The following is a 20,713-nucleotide window of genomic DNA, read 5'->3' on the forward strand; positions in this document are numbered from 1 at the left end:
CTTCACCATTAGCCTTCCTATAATTTGGGCTATACTTGGCTCTGGAAATCAAAGTAGCCATGCTATATCCTCCATGCAGGTTCTACTGTATTCAGCTGCTTAGGAGATTTCATCAGACGGGAGTCTCTCCTTTGGCAAGAGCTGCCTGGCCATAAGACCATGAACCTGACCTTGTGCTAGTGCTAACCATCTAGAGGTCCCCCTTGCTGGCAGAACCTTATAGAACTGTGCTCACAGATGTAGGCTGGCCCTTAGATGGGTCATCCCTGCTCCAGGTACTCACAGTCACCAACACAACCCCATATGGTCTTACACCTGACCTGCTGCACTCATTTATGTTACCTGCCTGGTTGTCTGCAGGCCCTAGGCATTTGCATATCCCTTCAGGACTTGCCTGGTTCCTAGCGGTGGGGCACCCGAGGCCTGCTTTCTGCCTCTGTACCTAAATCTGTCTCACAGGATCAGTCCGCCCTTCGAAACTTGAGTCCTTTGTGCTACCTTTTTCTTAATCCACCCTCTGGACAAGTCAGGGGAATCACAGCTCAGAACCTCAGCCTGAAGAGCTGACCCATTTGCCAGGCTCTTGACAGTCCCTTCACCTCAGGCCAGACTCAGTGTCCCGTGTTCTCTTACTGAAGTATAACCCAGTGTACTGTTGTAAGGACCCAGTCCAGTTGAATGCAGAGCCCCAGGTGTCTACCTCAGTTTCTGACATCTTTATTTTCAGGAACTGGGCCCTCATCCTGGTCTTCCATGACATCCAATTTCTGCCTAGCAGATGAGAACAGACCAAGTCCTGAGAAGACAGGGAAAGGATGTCCTGGGGGCCAGCTGAGACGGAAGGGAGGTAAGATACACAAAAGTCTTAAAAGACGCAAAAGGCTTTTAAGGTCTCCCTGAAACAAGGAAGAGTGAAAAAAGTTGCAGCCACTGAAGAGCTAAGGTGAAGGCCAAGAAAAACTAGCCTCTGTGTCAAACCAGAAGAGTAGAAAGAGGGTAAAAAATTGAGAGATGCACCAAACTTCAGCATTGCCAGTGAGCCAAAATCTGCCAGCTGGCTTCGGTTTTAGAAAACCTAATAGCTGAACACTGACTTCGTGTGGTTTCTTGCACCCTGAACTTGTGTTTACGTGGGTACCATAATATCGGATGAGCCTACCATCCGTGATACAAATAGAGTGTGCTACTTAGATGCGTGTTACTATCGGAACACTCACCTTCAAATACAGGCAAGTTTTCTAAGTGCAATTTGGAGTGAAAAATCTTCTTATATGTTTTATAGGTGGCAATTCTGTCAATCCTTCAAAGTATAAAAGTTTAAGTATTACTTCAAAAGTGAAATGATGCAATACTGAAAAATAATTATGGAAACTTTGAATTTAAAAATCCAGAGTTATTAGTTTTATTAATAACATAAGCAACATTATTAATAGTTATTTTAAAGGCATATATGCCCCCAGTTTCTGGCTCTATTAAGCTCTGACTAGGATGAGCCCTGTTTTGCTGATTTATGTTAGAAACGTACTCCAATTCGGTGGCAAGTACTGCTACATGGTAATACATAGGAGAGACAATGTATACACCAGTTAAGATCTTTTCTTGGTCCAACTTTGATAAACAAATAGTGGTTGGTTGTGGGAACCATCACTATAAACTACATACACAGGATGGTCTCCTGGGGTGCCTGGATGACTCAGTCAGTTAAACGTCTGCCTTTGGTTCAGGTCATGATCTCAGGGTCCTGGGATGGAGCCCCACATCAGGATTCCACTCAGTAGGAAGCCTGCTTCTCCCTCTGCCACCCCCACCAGCTCATGCTCTCTCTCTCTCTCACTTGCTGTCTCTCTCAAATAAATAAAATCTTTAAAAATAGAAAAATTAAATAAAAAATAAAAATAAATTTCAAAAATACAAGGTGGTTTCCCAATAGTTTGTCTAAGGCAGAGCTTTCCGATCAGTGTACCTCTTGTGCTGCAAACAGGTTACACTGTCCAGACATTGACCTCCTCAACCCTTAAGCCATCCAAGAAGATAGCCAGAAGCAGTCCTTGCTGGCAATGTCTTCCAGGAATGCTTGGAGGGCTGACTGAGCAAGCAGAGTTTGATGTTTTTTATACTGTGGATACAGATGGAAATAGCTTGGTATAGTCTTTGGCCTCAGCTCTGGTTCCATTCATCCTTTCTTTTTTTGTGCTTGATTTGTAATAGGCCTCATTACAAAAGGAAGGAAGAGGGGCACCTGGGTGGCTCAGTGGGTTAAAGCCTCTGCCTTCGACTCAGGTCATAATCCCAGGGTCCTGGGATCGAGCCCCACATCGGGCTCTCTGCTTAGCGGGGAGCCTGCTTCCTCCTCTCTCTCCCCGCCTGCCTCTCTGCCTACTTGTGATCTCTGTCAAATAAATAAATAAAATATTTAAAAAAAAAAAAAAAAAAGGAAGGAAGGAAGGAAAGGAATAAATCCTGGTGTTCCTCTAATGTCCAGGAGTTTCTTTAATGGATGTACAATGTGTAGGCACTTTCTAGGGTAGCCCCTACGGATCCCTGGTAATCACACTCTTGGTATTGGAAACAGATTTACTATAAGGGGTTGGCTCATGCAGCTGTGGAGCCTGGGAAATCCCATTATCTGCTGTCTAGAAGCTGAAGACCCAGAAAAACTGATGCTGTTCTCAGAACCAGGGTGCCCATGGTATAAAACCCAGGGTGCCCACTCCTGCACTCAGGAAGGGGGAGCAAATTCTCCCTACCTCCGTCTTTTTGTTCTATTTAAGCCCTCAAGGAATTGGATGGTGCCCAGTTACAGTGGAGAAGGCAATCTGCCTTACTCAATCTGCCAATTTTAATTGCTAATCTCTTCTGGAAATACCTCACCAACTCACCCAGGAATAATGTTTCACCAAATATCTGGGCACCCCAGGAAGTGACAGTCAAGTTGACACATACAATTCACCATCACAGCCACTAAGTTTTGAGGTAATTTGCTATGCAGCAATGGACAACTGATACACAGACTCCTAAACTTACCCTCAATCCAAGGTGATGCTACAGAGTTAGAGACCCAGCCCTCCCATTCACAAAGAAGTTATTTTTCTTGGAGCACTTATTTAAGGCTGCACAGTAGGACCTAGATTTATGGTGAAAATTAAGGGAGCAATAAATAGTACTTGTATAAGACCATTCTGTATAATACATTGCCTAAGCATTCTCTTTCCAGAATGTGCTTTTAATTATGACGAAGAATATTTTTTTTCTTTTAGAAGATAGATGCAATTCATAAAAACCTTTTTATTTAATTTTATTTTACTTTATTTTATTGGAGAGAGAGAGCGAGAGCACACAGCAGGGGTGGGGGGCAGGGAGGATCAAAGGAAGAGGCACACTTTCCGCTGAGCAGGGAGCCCTATGCAGGTGCTGGATCCCAAGAACCCTAGCTCATGACATGAGCCGAAAACAGGCAGACACTTAACCGGCTGAGCCACCCAGGTGCCCCCATGAAAACCTTTCTTGGTGAGATTATAATAAAGCTGTACATTTGAGTTGCAGTTGGAGATTCCAAAGTCACAAGATTTACATAACAAGAAGGCAAAAAGATGCTATGCAGATTTGACTATTATGGAGACAAGGATGCTAAAATATGGTCCTGTTTCTGTTTGTACACAAAGGTCACTGGTTCATGTTGACATTTCTCTTATTGGTTCCACTTTCTGTGAGCTAATGTTGTACAGTTGAATGACACACACAGTGGACAAAATGCCCTCCCCACCCCGCTCTGTGAATTCATGTGCCTATTGTTCTGGGCAGGGAGCCCAGTTTGCTTTAAGTCTTTGTTATTTGAACAGTGTCCCAGATTCTCCCTTGAAATGTACAATTCACCCACTTTTATTAACCTGAATATGGAACTCTGATGCTTTTTTGATAGATTTTCAGTCACGTCCAGGTATGCTCCTTTTTGTTTTAAACAGGTCCTTCATTTCTCCATGCTTTCAGGACTTCTACCATATGAATTAGAAAGCAAATCCTCACAAGGTCAAATGTTAATAATGGAGTTTATTATATCAAAACAGATGACATTTTACACTTATGCTAATTTGGAAACCAGACCATTTTTGTCAAAACTCTAGCAAAGGCTTTTTGTTATTGTTTTGGTTTGTTTTTGAAGAAAAAGAAAATCTAGGGTCACTGAAAATAAACATTTTAAAAGCAAGATGGACAAAAATAATTACAGCAATGCAAATGAAACATACATTGAGCACCTAGTTAAGCAGCCCTTCTACCATTTTCTCACTGTGTCATGGTGTCTCAGTATTTAAACTTTCTATAAAAAACGGGGATATAATAATATCTTTCTCACAGAGTTGTACTGAGGACTAAATGAGATTATGCTGATAAATTACTTCAGATATGGTTTGCCATGTAGCAAGTGAGTGATAAAAATTATTAGAGACGTAAATTATATACACAATAATCATAACAATGATACTGCAGCTGCCATGAATGTCGGTGATCAAAATCTAACTCACAGAATTCTGTTCAGAACTCTTGTGAGATCTAGTATTAATCCCCTTTATTTATGAGGCTCTCCATCTGGTCATCGTATGCACTCCTCTGCGAAGGTATTTTTTCTACCATCCAGAGTCCTCGTGGTTGAAGAGAACTCCATCCCTGTCCCACATCACCTAACCACTGCCACCCCCATAACGAGTGGAGGAAAAACTTCAATTAAGATTAAGCAAAAAACTTCAACCAGAAGTTTCAAATACAGCTTAATCCAGAGACTCCAACAGTGAAGTTGTCTTCCTCCATCTCCATCGTTTTCTGTTCTGGTTTTATTTTCAGCATGTGCAAGGTAGTGAATTACCTGCCAGGAGACCCAACATTCTCTCTGAGGCTCTCATGCATTAGAAGAGAGGCTGTGTCTTTCAGGAGGCCCCCAAAGAATCCTGTTTGAGTCAAGTGTATGCCTATCTCCGAACTAATTCCTGACACCATGGGGGAAAACTAATCTTTTCTTTCATCAACATAAAAATTTTTTTTGTTTAAATAGACTTAATTTTCTTAGAGCAATTTTAGGTTTAAATTATTCTTTTTAAAAAGGTCTATGATATCTCCTTTTTTTTTTAAACAAAAATTTTTAAAGATTTTTTTAAAAGTTTTATCCATTTATTTGACACAGAAAGAGAGCACAAGTTGGGGGGTGGGGACAACAGGCAGAGGGGTGGGAGAAGCAGGCTCCCCACTGAGCAGGGAGCCCGATGTGGGAATCGAGATACCAGGACCCTGGGATCATGATCTGAGCAAAAGGCAGACACTTAACCAACTGAGCCACCCAGGTACTCTGCGATACCTCCTTTTTAAACTTCATTCCCCTCATCCAACACACCATCGAATTCTGTTGGCTCTACTTCCAAAACTTAATTTGACCCTGTTCACTTATTGCCAGCCTGACTGCTACCACCACAATATGAATCACCGCTATCTCATCTTTGGTCTACTTCCTGCAACAATCTTCAAAGCAGCCTCCTCTGCTTCCGCTCTGGGCCTCCTAAAGTCTCTTCTACAATAGCAGAGGGGTATTTTTAAACATTTTCCAGATCACATTATGCTTATGCTTCAAACCCTACGATGCTTTCCCAATGTCCTTAGAATAAAACCACCTTCCTACCATGGCCTACAAGATCTCAGCTCACCTCTTGCCTTCATCCCCTGCCACTCTCCCTCTGTTCAGCATGCTTCTGCTGCTCTGGTCTTCCTTGTGTTCCTCAAACACCCCCAGCTTCTTTGGACTTAGGGGTTCACAATGGCAGTTCTCTTACCACTTGCTCGATCCCTCACCAATTAATGATTTTTTAAATTTTTCCTTGAGAAATCACTTTGTTGTATTTATATTCACTTGTTTACTGTGTATCTCCTCACCATTCCTACGACTTCATTAGACTTCAGCTTGTGAGGGTGGAGCCTTTATCTGGTAACCTTGCTCTTCATTCTCTTCCAAAACCCAAAAGTATTCCTGGAATTCCAGACATACTTTTTTGAAAAGATGAATGGGCCAATTTTGGCTAAATTAAATTTATTTTTTTAAAGATTTTTATGTATTCACTTGACAGAGACATAGAGAGAGCCAGAGAGCATAAGCAGGGGGAGCAGCAGAGGGAGAGGGAGAAGCAGACTCCCCGCTGAGCAGGGAGCCCCACAAGGGGCTGGGTCATGATCTGAGCCAAAGGCAGATGCTAAACTGAGAGAGCCACCCAGGACCCTGTTTTTTTTGTTTGTTTTGTTTTTCCTTTAAAAAAAGATTACTGGAAGGGAAGTCCCCCAGAATCAAAGGGAAGGTTGAAGACTCGAAAGAATAGGCTCAGAAAGGACAGAAGAAACAATAAGGACCCAGGGAATACCTGGTTCTAGCCATTTTTCCACATTATGTGGCTTCACTGAAGACGTGATCTTATGAAGAGTCAGATTGTCCTAGTCTGGGTCTCGTCAGCATCATGTAGTTAGGAGATGTTAATTGCCTTTTCCTTTAATAAACAATGGGAAAAAGGTAATTCTCTAAAAGAAATATAGGGTTATTGTCCATAAAGGGGAGAAATGAATGTCCCCAAAGGCAAAAAAAAAAAAAAAAAAGGCATTAACAAATCTTTGCAAAAATCCTTGACCTTGTCATCTACATCTACTTGATTGTAATGTTAACTGATGCATTTACAAGAAATGTAAATAGATTTTAATATTAACCTACATCAAATAAAAGAGTAAAAATCACACAGCACATTCAGAAGATTTGCTTCTGAATGTTTTCTCTCTCCTAAGGCTCAGAAAAACTTAAACGTCAGAGATGGTTCTACAAGTCACCTCCTTTTGGATGTCCCAAACTGGAGTAATTCATTTCCCTGATACCTGCTTCTCCTACCATATTATCTATTTCAGTTAATAATATTATTATTCCTGCCATGATGACCTAGAAATTTAAGAGTAACTCTTGTTTCCTCCCTTTTGATCAGCAAGTCCTACCAATTCTACTTTAGAAATTCTCAAATGCATCCCTTCTTCATCTTCCTCACTACCACTGCCCAAGGTCAGACAGGCCATCATTGCTTCTGACCCTGAGTAGCTTCTCAATGATGCCCTGTGTCTTCACTCAACCCACCTAACCCCATCTACCATACAGTTGTCACACTTACAATTCTGTTTTTTTTAATTTTATTATTATTATTATTATTTTACACTTACAATTCTAAAGCAAAGATCTAAATATGACAGTTTTCTGCTTTAAAAGTTTCTATAGCACCAAACTGCCCCCCAACCACATGTCTTGGTTGGAGTGACAGAACACAAACATCTTTCAGAATTGTTTATAAATGCAATAGTTCTTTTTTTTTCTTTCTTCCTTTTTTTTTTTTTTTAGAAGGAGAGAGAGAGAGAGAGAGTGTGTGTGTGTGTGTGTGTTAGCTGGGGGGATGGGCAGAGGGAGAGGAAGAGAGCATCTTAAGCAGGCTTCAAGCACAGTGTGGAGCCCAATGTGGGGCTCGATCTCGCAACCCTGAGATCGTGACCTGAGCCAAAATGGAGAGTCGGAGGCTTAACCAACTGAGCTGCCCAGGTCCCTAAATGCAATAGTTTTTTTTTAAATCTAGTGTTCTTTAACCCTGCTGTACATGAGAAAAATCAGTGTTTTTAAGGCATACTGATGCTAGGGTCTCAATCTAAAAGAATCTTTTTTTTTTTTAAGATTTTATTTATTTACTTGAGAGAGAGAGAGCGAGCGAGCATGGGGTGGGGGGTGCGGTCAGAGGGAGAAGCAGACTCCCTGATTCAGAACTCAATCCTGGGACTCCAGGACCATGACCTGAGCCGAAGGCAGTTGCTTAACCAACTGAGCCACCCAGGCACCCCTCAATCTAAAAGAATCTTATTGAATTGCTCTGGAATAGAGCTTGTACATCCATTTTTAAAACTTCCTCCCCAACCACAGGTAATTCTAATGTGTAGTCAGGGTTGAAAACTACTAATCTGAAAGATACCTAAAGAGATACTGCTACTTCCAGACAGCATGAAGTAACAGCATGAAGTCATATTTATTGCCCCTCACTCTCGACTGAAATAACTAAAAAATCAAACAATATATTAAACAATGATTTTTAGGCACTGGTGATCAGGCAACATAGACAGTGATCCCAGAGACAAGAGAAACAAAATGAGCCTTTGATTATTGTCTGAAGAGAGTTTACAGGTAGCAGCAGTATTCATTTACACAAAAACAGTATCAGTAATAGGAGATAAGAACATGATTATATACTTAAAATTAATTTTCCATTTTGGAAAGCTTTAGGACTTTTTCTTTACTTTATATCTTACTTCACTCCAGCAAATAGGCAAAAAAAAAAAAAAAGTTTATATCTTCACATTTTCTTAATGTCATACTGGTATTAACTAAAGTTGGTTCTTTAACATTTAAGTATCATTTCTATTAAGCTGGAGATTTAATCACGGAATAACACCTCAAAGAATCTTATAGTACAGAAAAAGTACAGAAAAGTTTTTAAAGGACAAATTTCAGGGCATTTTCAAATTCTAAAGTGTAATAAAGATCTCTTGGGTATCCTTCAAAGTTAAAAGATTTTCCTTTCAGATTAATGAAAATATTAGGATTTATAAACCACAATGGGCACTGGAGATATAACCCATGGTAGCTGCATTTGCTAAAATATAAATGGAATCGCCACATTGCAGGAACAGGGCCAAAAAAACATTTTAAACTCATGTCCATGGCAGGTCAAATGATGCTGATCCAATTTAGAAAAGTATTATTATCTCATTGCTTATCTTCCCAAGGCTTAGTCCTCCAAAGGTTCATACAGCTACTTCTTTTCTTTACATCACCAGTTCTACAAGCCAACCTTCTGGAAGAATATGGTATTACAGATTGAATTCAAAACTGTGGGTGGTGCCCTAGTTGTTTGCCACAAAGTATAACAAGGAGGCCAGCTTATCTAGAAATGGATTAACTCTGCCTCTAGCACAGTATTGGGATGTGTTCATTAAAAAACTTTTTGTGCTTTAGAAATGCCAAAAACACCTACTTTGACTCTTCTGGTTACATCTTATTTTCAAAATAGAAATATAATAAGCTAATATAAAATATATTATTCCATAATATAATATAAAGTAAAAATCTATTTGCTCTGTAACAATTAATATTTTAATGTTTTTATAACATCAATTCCTTTCAGATGTTTCAATTAACATTTGAGTGACATAAAAAAAGTTTCAGTGTTCTTGTTTTTTTTTTTTAGTAAAGTGATAGAAGTTTATTAAGTGATGATACAGAAAAAGCTCTCAAGAGTGAGAGGGGTCCCAACAGGATTGCCCAAGTTTCATCATTCTTGAATATAATTTTTCACACAACTTAAGATAAAGTCATTGAGTTTAGCATTTTAAAGAAAAAAATTAAAATAAAAAGGAGAAGGGTGCTGAGGTGGCTCAGATGGTTAAGCGGCTGCCTTCAGCTCAGGGCATGATCCCAGGATCCTGGGTTCCAGCCCTGCATTGGGCTCCCTGCTGGGTCGGAATCCTGCTTCTCCCTCTCATAATCCCCTTGCTTGTGTTCCTTCTCTCACTCTCTCTCTCTCTATCTGTCGAATAAATAAAATCTTTTAAAAAAAATAAAAAATAAAAAAGGAGAATAGTAACTCACTGAGAAGCTATGTACCTAGTAAATCTCGCTTGATACAAGAAGCAAAAGACATGAATCAAAGAGAAATAAATTCAAAATTCATATTAATGAATTTCAATATACCTCTCTCAATAATGATTTTTAAAAAATAGACACACGATATGGAAAACTTGAATAACATAATGAATCTACTTGATCTAACTGATTTTTATAAAACACACCCCTCAACAGCAGCAGGACACATATTCTTTTCCAGTGCACAAGGAACATTTACCAAGACAGATCATAATCGGGGCCATAAAACAACTCTCAACAAATTAAAAAACAATTCAAATCATACAGGATGCCTGGGTGGCTCAGTGAGTTAAGCGACTGCCTTCGGCTCAGACCATGATCCCAGGGTCCAGGGATCAAGTCCCGCATTGGGCTCCTTGCTCTGCAGGGAGCCAGGGAGCCGGCTTCTCTCTCTACCTCTGCCTGCCACTCTCCCTGCTTCTGCATGACCTCTCTCTCTCTCTCTCTGCCCCTGACAAATAAATAAATAAATGAAATCTTAAAAAAAAAAAAAAGAATTCAAATCATACGAGACCACGACAGAATTAAATTAGAAATCAACAGCAGAAAGAAGTCTGAAAAATCCTCAAATGTCTTAAAATTAAACACTCTTCTAACCCAAAGAGCAAAGAAAAAACTAAAAGTGAAATGGGAAAGCATTTTAAACTGAATAAAGATGAATTCATGAGATATCAAAATTTGTGGGATAGAGTCAATGCAGTACTTGGAATGAAATTCATGGCACTAAAACACCAGTATTGGAAAAGAAAGTTCTTAAATCAATGATCCAAGCATCCACTTTAAGAAACTGGAAGTGGAGGAGTAAATGAAATTCAAGATAAGTAGAAGAAAGAAAACAATAAGGATCAGGGGTAAAGCAAATAAACTAAAAAGAGAAAAACAATAGAGAAATTAATAAAGCAAAGCCGGTTTTCTGAAAAGGTAAGTAAAACTAGTAAACTTCTAGTCAAATTTTTCAAAACAAAAAGAGAAGACACAAACACTATTGAGAATGAGAAAGATTATATCACTACAGAGTCTACAAATATCGAAGGACTAATAAGAAAACTGTATTTTTGGGGTGCATGGGTGGCTCAGTCAGCTGTGTCTGCCTTCCACTCAGGTCATGATCCCAAGGTTGTGAGAAGGAGCCCTTGTGACCCTGGGCTCCCTGTTCAGCAGGGAGTCTGCTTTTGCCTCTCCCTCTCTCCCTCCTCCTCCTCTTGTGCTCTCTCGATTTCTTTCTCAAATAAAATCTCTTTTTTATAAGTTTCTTTTTTTTAAAGGATTTTATTTATTTATTTATTTGTCAGAGAGAGAGAGAGAGAGAAAGAGTGCACACAAGCAGGCAGAGAGTGGCAGGCAGAAGCGGAGAGAGAAGCAGGCTCCCACCGAGTGAGGAGCCTGATGCAGGATGCGATCCCAGGAAGCTGGGATCATGACCCGAGCGGAAGGCAGCGGCTTAACCAACTGAGCCATCCAGGAGTCCCATCAAATAAATAAAATCTTAAAAAAAAAAAAAAAAAAGACAAATTCGTGGGGTATCTGGGTGGCTCAGTGGGTTAAAGCTCTGCCTTCGGCTCAGTTCATGACCCCTGCATCGGGCTCTCTCCTCAGCAGGGAGCCTACTTCCTCCTTTCTCTCTCTCTGCCTACTTGTGATCTCTGTCTGTCAAATAAACAAATAAAATCTTTTTAAAAAAACAGATAAATTCATATTTCAATTTTCACAACTGAAGAGTTTATGGCAATAAAGTTGACAACTTAGATAAAATTAACACATTTCAGGGTATCTTGGTGGCTAGGTTGGTTAAGCATCCAACTCACGGTTTCAGCCTAGGTCACGATCTCAGGGTCCTGGAATTGAGCCCCAAATTGGGCTCCATGCTCAGCAGGGAGTCTGCTTCCCCCTCTCCCTTACCCCTCACCCTACTCAAGTACTCTCTCTAAAATAAATAAATCTTTTAAAAATTGAATAAATTTCTTGGACTACACAAATTAGCAAAACTTTCCCCAGAAGAAAGAGATAAACCAAATCATCCTATATTTATTAAGGAAATTGAATTTGGGAATGCCTGGGTGGCTCAGTCAGTTAAGCATCTGCCTTCGGCTCAGGTTGTGATCCCAGGGTCCTGGGATTGAGCCCTCCTCAGGATCCTTGCTCAGCAGGAAGCCTGTTTCTTCCTCTGCCTCCCACACCCCCTGCTTGTGTTCTTTCTCTCTCTGACAAATAAATAAGTAAATATAAATATAAGGGAAATTCAATTTGTAGTTTAAAACCTTCGCACAAAGAAAAACTAGGCTTAAAACTCTTTCCTAGTGAATATAATCAAAGATTTAAGGAAGAAGTAATGCAATTTCTACCCAAACTCTCTCCCAATATTGAAGGGATGGGAATACTTCCCAACTCAGCTTTGGAGGTTAACATTATCCTTATTCAAAATTTGGGCAAAGATATAAATGAAGATATAAACACAAACCAATATTGCTCATGAACAGAGATGCAGATCTTCTTAACAAAATTTTAGCAGATCTAATCCAACAATATATAGAAAGTATAGTTATGATATACTATACTTTATCCCAGGTGCCCAATGTTGATTTTTAACATTCTTAAGTCAATTGGTGTAATTCACCAAATCAACAATATAAGAAAAGAAAAATGATACAGTAATCTCAACAGATGTGTAATTAGACATCGATTCCTAATGAAAACTCTCAGGAAACTAGGAATAGAAGGGAACTTCCTCAACCTGATAAAAGGTACCTATGAAAAACCTACAGGTTTTTACATCATTCATAATGGTAAAAGACTGAATGAATGCCTTCCTCCTAAGATCAGGAACAAGGCAAAGATCTTTGCTCTTACTATTTCAACTTAATTTTGTGCTGGAGGTTCTAGCTAGTATGACAAGGAAAAACAAACAAACAAATAAATAAATACAGACTTAAAGATTGGAAAGAGGAATAAGATTTTATCTCTTTTATGGGGGGATGACATCATCATGTAGAAAATTCTATGGATCTATTAAAAAAAATCTATTAGAACTAAACAGTGGATTTAGCAAAGCTAAAGGATACAAAATCAATATAAAAAGAGCAATAAAGTAGCAATGAATAATCAGAAATTGAAATTTTTAAGATGTTATCATTTATAACAGAATTAAAAATATCAAGAATTTAGGCATAAGTGTCTCTAAGATACATAAATAGTGTACACTAAAAACATAGAACATTGGTGAGAGAAATTAAAGACATAATAATTAATTATAATTATAATATATAATATAGTATATCACATATATTATACTATATTATATATTATATAATTTATTATTAATATATGTGATATAGTGTATTATACATTATTTATTATTATTATCATTATTATTTTGGATTGGATAATTTCAAATACCCAATTGGATTGGATAATTCTTCATTGTGGGAACCATTATTGTGCATTGTAGAATGCTTACCAGCATTCTTTACCTCCATCTGCTAGATGCCCCATCACTCTTGCCCTGAGTTACAATAAACAAAAATGTGTCCAGATACTGTCATATGTCCCTTGTGAGGCACAATTGAGAACCACTAACCTAAATAAATGGAAATATGCGCCATGTTTATGGATCAGGAGACTCAATATTGTTTTTTATTTGAGAGCGAGAGAAAGCACGAGAAGGGGAGAGAGAAGCAGACTCCCTGCTGAGCAGGGAGCCTGATGTGGGACTTGATCCCAGGACTCCAGGATCATAACCTGAGGTGAAGGCAGTTGCTAAGCCAACTGAGTCATCCAGGAGCTCCTCAATATTGTTAAAATATCAATTCTCGGGGCGTCTGGGTGGCTCAGATGGTTAAGCGTCTGCCTTCGCCTCAGGTCATGATCCCAGGGTCCTGGGATGGAGCCCCACGTTGGGTGCCCTTCTCGGCAAGGAGCCTGCTTCTCCCTCTCCTTCTGCTCCCCCTGCTTATGCTCTCTCACTCTCTCTGTCAAATAAGCAAAATCTTTGAAAAAATAGATCAGTTCTTTCCAAATTAATCTAGAGGTTCAGTATACTCCCTCTCAAACTACCAACAGGATTTTTGTCTATACTGACGAGTGGATTCTAAAATGTGTATGAGAATACAAAGGACCTAGAAGAGCCAAAATGATTTTAAATAAGAAGGACAAAACTGGAGGACTTACACTACATGATCTTAAAACTTAAAAAGAACAGCTGTGATCAAGGCACTGTAGAGTGGGGAGAGGTATCTGTGGGAGCATTCGGGTGGCAGGAGGAGCCATCCATACAGAATCAGGAGCTGCTAATTAAGCTGTCAAGATAACAACCTCTCCAGAGCACCGTGACTTTGTGGGAAAGCCCACAGAGGAAGGCCAGTGAGGAGCCTGGCCAGGATTGGTGAAGTTCTGGGCAAGAAGCTGGAGGAAATGGGCTTATGGTCCTATGTGGCTATGTAGTCCTTGGCCAGTTTCTGATGCTAAAGAAAGATGAAGATCTTTCCTGCGAATGGCTGAAGGACACATGTGGTGCCAAGGCCAAGCAGTCCAGGGACTGCTTCTGAGAGTGCTGCAAGGCCTCCTCCTGAGGCTCTCTGGATGGGCCCCCAATTCCTAACCTCAGTATTGAGTCTCCAGAGTTTGCCTTGTGTGTCCCCTCCCCCATCCTCTACAAAAGAAGAGATGCTATTGTCACATTCACCTGTGATATTCTTCAAGGTCTTTGGGACCTAGAAGCCTCATAGCCAAAAACTAGAAACAACAAGACAGCTGGTGAATTAATAAACTGTGCATATTCATACAAGGGAATACCACTCAGCAACAAAAGAAAATGAACTACTGATACCCATGACATCATGGATAAATCTCAAAATAATTATACTGAGTGAAAGAAGCTAGACAAAAACAAGGAGTACCTACTATATGATTCCATTTACATAAATTTCTAGAAAATGCAAACTAACATATAGTGACAGAAAGCAATTCAGTGGTTGATTACCTGTGTGTTAGTGGGGGCAAGAAGAGCCAGGAGGGAGGATTTATAGAAGAGAAGAAGGAAACTTTGGGGGATGATGAGCATGTGATAATTTGACAGATAAAGACATATGTCAAAAAATTTCAAATTATACACTAGAAATTTGCCCAGTTTGTTTTATGTCAACTATATCTCAATAAAGCAGTAATAAAATAATAATGACAAAAAGAGAGATGGCTAAAGGCATACTGGTTGAAGTGTGATGTTAGAAATGTAACCTTCTCTGACATGATTCCTCCCCACAGTTGTCTGCTGGTTCTAGGCTATCTACCTAGAACATGAAATCTGCTAGGGTTCGAAAATGCACCTGAGGCAGGTTGCCATCAGTTAGCAACTCACTTAATTCCTCCTTTTAAACAACTGCATACTTAAAAGAGAATCACTTATGAATTAAATCCTCATTGAAAAGTTCTATCACAGCATGGGTCACATTTCAAGAAAGCATTTTCCCAGGGCGGTACATTTGCTTTTGTCCTTCTCCTAAAATTTGCCTCCCATCCAACCCTGGATTCACTGTTTTGTTGGGCCAGACAGAATTTGCCTCTTGTTTATATGTGAAGCTTTCGCTGGTCCTCTTCTTAGTATCACACTCAGTAGCCATTAATTACCTGGCTCATATTGCCAGCACGTAGGGGCTCTAACAAAATGCCCACCCCACTTACCTACTCCTATCATGAATTTTACCTAAAAGAAAGTGAGCTTAGATGTCTGAAATGTAAACTTCACCATTAAGACAAACTGATTCAGAGAAAAGATGCACCATCACTTGAAATGGACACGATTCCCAGGCCAAACAAATTATTATTACCTAACTGAAAATACTAGCGTGTCAGCAATAGAAAAAAAGAAGTACGTAAGAAGAGAGGTTGATCATGAATGACAATCACCATCCGGGGAAGAAAGAACCTGTGTGTATACCCTGTGAACTCTGTTTAAAGGTTTAAATTTTTTAAAATCTGGAATGCACTGATTACTTTCCCTTGTTCTTAATTCATTTTACAAACAGCCTTTTGCTTATAATTTGTTTTTCAAACACAGCAAGTACGCCAAGAGAACTCACTAAGTTAACAGAAGAGGGTCTAGTTTTCTGAGATGTGAGGGATCCTCATTTTAATGTTTTATAATAAATCCTCATTATAATAATTTGCCATTCTGGATTTATACTATAGTCTTGTGAATTTAATGCCAGCCTAAAAAACAGACTCAACAAGGTAAAGACCAGATTCTAACATATTTTCCAAGATAATGTCACTTTGTCTGACCTCTTGGGACACAGTCTGCTTTGCCTGAAGTCTGCTTTCCTTTCATTTATTTGTTTATTTATTTATCATTTCCACCATTATCTTTCTGCTACATTTACTCCATACTACAGTTAGAAGAGCACAGTTTACAAGCTCTAGATTCTGAGCTACCTGAGGGTAGTTTTATCCAGTTCGGTATAGGTGTCCACCACGCTGTTCAATCAATCACAGAACTATCTGAATCCAGATAATGTGTAGAGGTGTTTTCTTCCATTTTTTAGTTAATTTGATAGTTAGAAAACTGGACACCAAAACCAGACCTTCCCCAGTACAAGCCTCTTAGATTCATAAACCTCTAATACTATAGATAAGACCTATGTTTTTGAAAGTTTTAAAAGGGTGCCCTGCTGACACAGTTGGTAGAGCATGCAGCTCTTGAACTCAAGCCCCATTTTCAATGGGTGTGGAGCCTATAGATAAATAAATAAATAAATAAATAAATAGGTAGGGGCAATGCAGAGCTGACACAGGGCTCAAGCTCAAGACCCTGGGATCACGACCTGAGCCGAAATCATGAGTCCAATGCTTAACCAACTGAGCTATCCAGACGCCCCCAGAGAACTGATTTTTTAAATGAGGGCCAGAGTAGCACCAACCTCAATGAAGTTCTTGACACTGTTTATGTTTGGGAATTCCTGAAATATTTAAAAACATTTCAAGGCTTGTCACTACATCAACTAGGAGAATGTAGAGGTTTGTCAGATGAATAACCATTAAGGAAATAATGAAAGTGTGCTATGTACTTTAACAATTAAACCACAATGTAGAGAACCAAATGCTAACCCTATAAACTTTTTGTTACCAAAGATAGTAAGAAAAATCACATCTTTATAAAGGAGCCCTAATCCATTTTAAATTTGCAATAGCAATGCTCCTTTTGATGAAAAGAATTCACTTTAGCGCATATCAAGCAGTTAAGACTTTATGTCATAAATTCATATGCAGATGAAATTTTTTTGTTTCAAGCTTAAAAAAAAAAAAACCAAAGTAGTCTGTAGAAAATATTCAATATCACAGAGGTATACATGTTTAAAAAAAAATAAGTAATTGTTGAGCTAAAATTCCATGTTATAAAAAATCAAATAATGAATAATTCTTGCCCCATTATTCCTTCTTTTTTTTTAATTAAAAAACTTTTTTTAAAAGACTTTATTTATTTGAGAGAGAGAGTGTGTATGAGAGAGAAAGCACTGCAGAGAGAGAAGGAGAAGCAGGCTCTCCACTGAGCAAGGAACCCAGGGCCAGGCAAGATCCCAGGACCCCAAGATCTTGATCTGAGCCAAAAGCAGATGCTTAAACAACTGAGGGACCCAGGTGCCCCAGTTGTTCGTTTGTTTGTTTGTTTGTTTTTTAAGACTTTATTTAGGGGCACCTGGGTGGCTCAGTGGGTTAAAGCCTTTGCCTTCAGCTCAGGTCATGATCCCAAGGTCTGGGGATCGAGCCCCATATTGGGCTCTCTGCTCGGCGGGGAGCCTGCTTCCTCCTCTCTCTCTCTCTGCCTGCCTCTCTGCCTACTTGTGATTTATTTATTTGAGAGAGAGCGAGAGGTTGAGCATGAGCATGCGCATGGGGGAAGGGAAGAAGGAGAGGGACAAGCAGACTCCCCACTGATCAGGGAGCCTGACATGGGCCTCCAGCTCAGGACCCTGGGATCATGACCCCAGCTGAAGGCTAACGCTCAGTGACTGAGCCACCCAGGCACCCCCCAGACACCGCCCCTTTTTTAAGTTTTTATTTTAATTCTGATTAGTTAAAAGACAATGTTATATTAGTTTTATGTGTTGCCTCAATTCCTTCTTAAAAGCAGTAATTTTTTTACGAGTTTCTTTTTATTTTAAGATTTTATTTGAAATCTTAAAGAGAGAGAGAGAGAGGAAGCAGGCTCCCTGCTGAGCAGAGAGCCCTATGTAAGGCTCGATCCCAGGACCCTGAGATCATAACCTGAGCCGAAGGCAGCGGTTTAACCCACTGGGCCACCCAGCCACCCTTTTTTATGAGTTTCTTAATAGAAATCTAATTTCTTTAACTGATTGCCTTTGACTCAGTTTTCTCACAGTGGACAGTGTAATGAATAAATACAATTAAGTGTGAATAAACTAGTTTCCTAGTTCACAAATAACAGAGTCCTAAACATAGAAAAGAGTTTTCATTAATATTTAGTTCTGTAATCCTCAAAAAATTGTGATTTTTAGGGGTGCCTGGGTGGCTCAGTCAGTTAAGCATCTGCCTTCGACCTAAGGTCATGATCTTAGGGTCCTGGGATTGAACCCCACATCCAGCTCCCTGCTCAGCGGGAAGCCTGCTTCTCCCTCTCCCACTCCCCCTACATGTGTTTTCTCTCTCACTCTTCTCTCTCTGTCAAATAAATAAATAAATTCTTAAAAAAAAAAATTGTGATTTTATGCATAGGAAACTGAGGCCTAGAGAAATGAAGTTACTTTTTCACATCCCAGTTGGTTAATGGCAGCTTAGAGACCGAAGACATCATTGCCTTGTAGTATGATTTATGAGTACTGGGTTCCCATAAAAGAGTAAGCTGAAAATGCTAAGCCAAGAAATGCTTATTTCAAAAAAGGCAGTAGCACAATCTGTCTCTTCTCCGAAATATCATATGCATGGCAGATTTTTGTCCTACCGAGGCTACATGAAGAAAATGCAGGCCTAATCTGCCCAGTCTTCCATCTCTGCGCAAAGGGAGGGGCTGGGTTTAAGAGGAGCTTGTCCTGCACGGCCTCATCCGCCAACAGGCATGGCTCCAGCTCTGCAGGGCAAGAGAGGTAGCCTAGGAAGAAAGAACCATCACCAATGCCTCCCCCTGACCCCCCTTGTGTGTATCTTGGATAAATAAAAACTATACCTATAGAAAAAGGGGTGGGTGTGTGTAAGAGAAAGCCGTGGGTACTCCTTCAACTGGACACCCGCGCGCATTTCCTGATCCTCTGTCCTCTTCTGCTTTCCCTTAGGCTTCCACCCTGGCATGGCCTTCTGCATCATGTGTTCATCTCTCCTTTGACTCAACCCAACAAGCATGGCCTCAACCTCATCTGCACCAACAAAGCGGGTGTCTACACACACCAAGCAAAGACCTTGGGAGAGAGACGCGTTTCCCAAGCCTTAGCCCCGTACAATCCAGCGTCACACCTTTATTTCTAGGCAAGTCCCCCTCTGGCTCTTCTCCCTCCCCCCCCCCGCCACCAGCCGCAGCATCCCACGCAGTCTCCCCGGTGCCCTCCAACGCTCTCCAAACTAAGGACACTCGGCGCCAACCCTCTCAGGCGCCTGGGGATTCCAGCCCCCTAGGTCCCAGCTCCCGGAGCGGTGCTCCTGTCCAGCGCACCGCGCGCCGCAGCTACCGGCGCAGACCGCAGCCTCCCCGGCTCCCACAGTGCTCCTGTGGTGCTCTTACCTCATCCAGGGTGCGGCCGCCGCGGCTGCCTCTTCCTCCTCTGCCGCCGCTGCCCAGCTCCTGGCCGGCTCCGGCTGCCGTCGCTCCCGGCCAGGAGACTGCCGCGAGGGCTGTGGGGCTCGCGCCGCGTCCCCGGACCGGTAAGGCGCGTGGTGCGCCCAGCTGGGCGCGCGGCAGCAACAGCTGCAATCGCAGCGGCGGTGGCAGCAGGACCCGCTGTCGGTCCTCTTCATGGATTTTCTGGGCCCGGCCTCACTAGTCCCGGTTACCGTGCCTGCTTGGCTTTCCTACGGTCTTCCCGTACTGCCAAGGAGCATCCTCCGGGCATGGATGGTGGCGGAAACCCGGAAGGACCAGGCCTCCTCCGCGGCTGCCTCTGCCACCTGCTCCGCCCAGATTGCTTCTGTCCCTCGCTCACAGACACCCGCCGCTGCCTCTTCACCCTCTCCTCAACCCATTCTCTCTCAACCTGGAAACCTTTTCATTCCTAGACAGTACTCTTTTTTTTTTTTTTTTGTCTTCCTAGCCGCTCCATTGTCACTGTCCTCCGTTTCTAACCTTAAAAGTTTCTCCTTTTCTCCCTCCCTCTCCCGGTATTTTCCTGGGTTTTGTCTTCCTCCTCCCTCCAACTCAACCACCCTCTTCTATTTTACATTATTCTTTGCTTAGAATCACTACTACTCCAGGCAGCTGGCTAACCCCCTTTCTCCCTCTTAAAATATCCCACCCCAAATTTTCCCTTTAGTTGTAAAACAAAAACAAAAACAAAAATCTTTCTCTTAAATAACCTCAGTTTTCCTTTCCATTAAGATTTTCTTTCATTTTTCATGAAGAATTCATAGTAAAGTGTATACAGCTTGGTATCCAATATCATGTAAAAGGGGATAAATTCAAGGTTAAATAAAAGTTCATAGGTCAAGTAAATCCTCCACTTAATGCTCATTCTGAAAAGCCTTTGCTTATATTCCACAGTGTCCTCTAAGAACGGAAACTAGTCAAGATCCAGCAAAGCAGAATGCTTCTGCTCCGCTATAAACACAAGGCTTGCAACAGAAGCTCATCTTTGTAGTAGGCACTATATGGATCCCAAAGTTTATAGGCAAAGATCAATAGGGAATAGCAATGGATTCACTGTAAACAAAGAAACTTACCTTAACATGTTTTCCTCCCAAGTCGGCTGTTCAGTCCTCTGCTGCTTTTTTTTTTTTTTTTCAAACCCCAACACCATCATCCAACCAGTTGAAGAAGCCCCA

The 20,713-nt window shown here is 40.8% G+C and overlaps 1 protein-coding gene across 7 annotated transcripts in view; it reads right to left on the reverse strand.

The window, feature by feature from the left end:
* The window catches only part of PDE4DIP (phosphodiesterase 4D interacting protein), a 217,967-nt gene extending 198,129 nt beyond the window's left edge, over window positions 1-19,838 (reverse strand). For 6 of the 7 annotated variants that reach the window (XM_032361304.1, XM_032361302.1, XM_032361303.1 and 3 more), the window contains exon 1: window positions 19,461-19,837. In XM_032361304.1, coding sequence (XP_032217195.1) covers window positions 19,461-19,693 — 233 coding nt within the window. In that variant the 5' untranslated portion in view covers window positions 19,694-19,837. Of the gene's footprint in view, window positions 1-19,460 lie in introns of all 7 variants that reach the window. The other variant, XM_032361283.1, reaches the window with a different exon arrangement.
* Window positions 19,839-20,713: the final 875 nt, after the last annotated feature.

This window comes from Mustela erminea, chromosome 10, assembly GCF_009829155.1.
Source record: "Mustela erminea isolate mMusErm1 chromosome 10, mMusErm1.Pri, whole genome shotgun sequence".
Taxonomy (NCBI): Eukaryota; Metazoa; Chordata; class Mammalia; order Carnivora; family Mustelidae; genus Mustela; species Mustela erminea.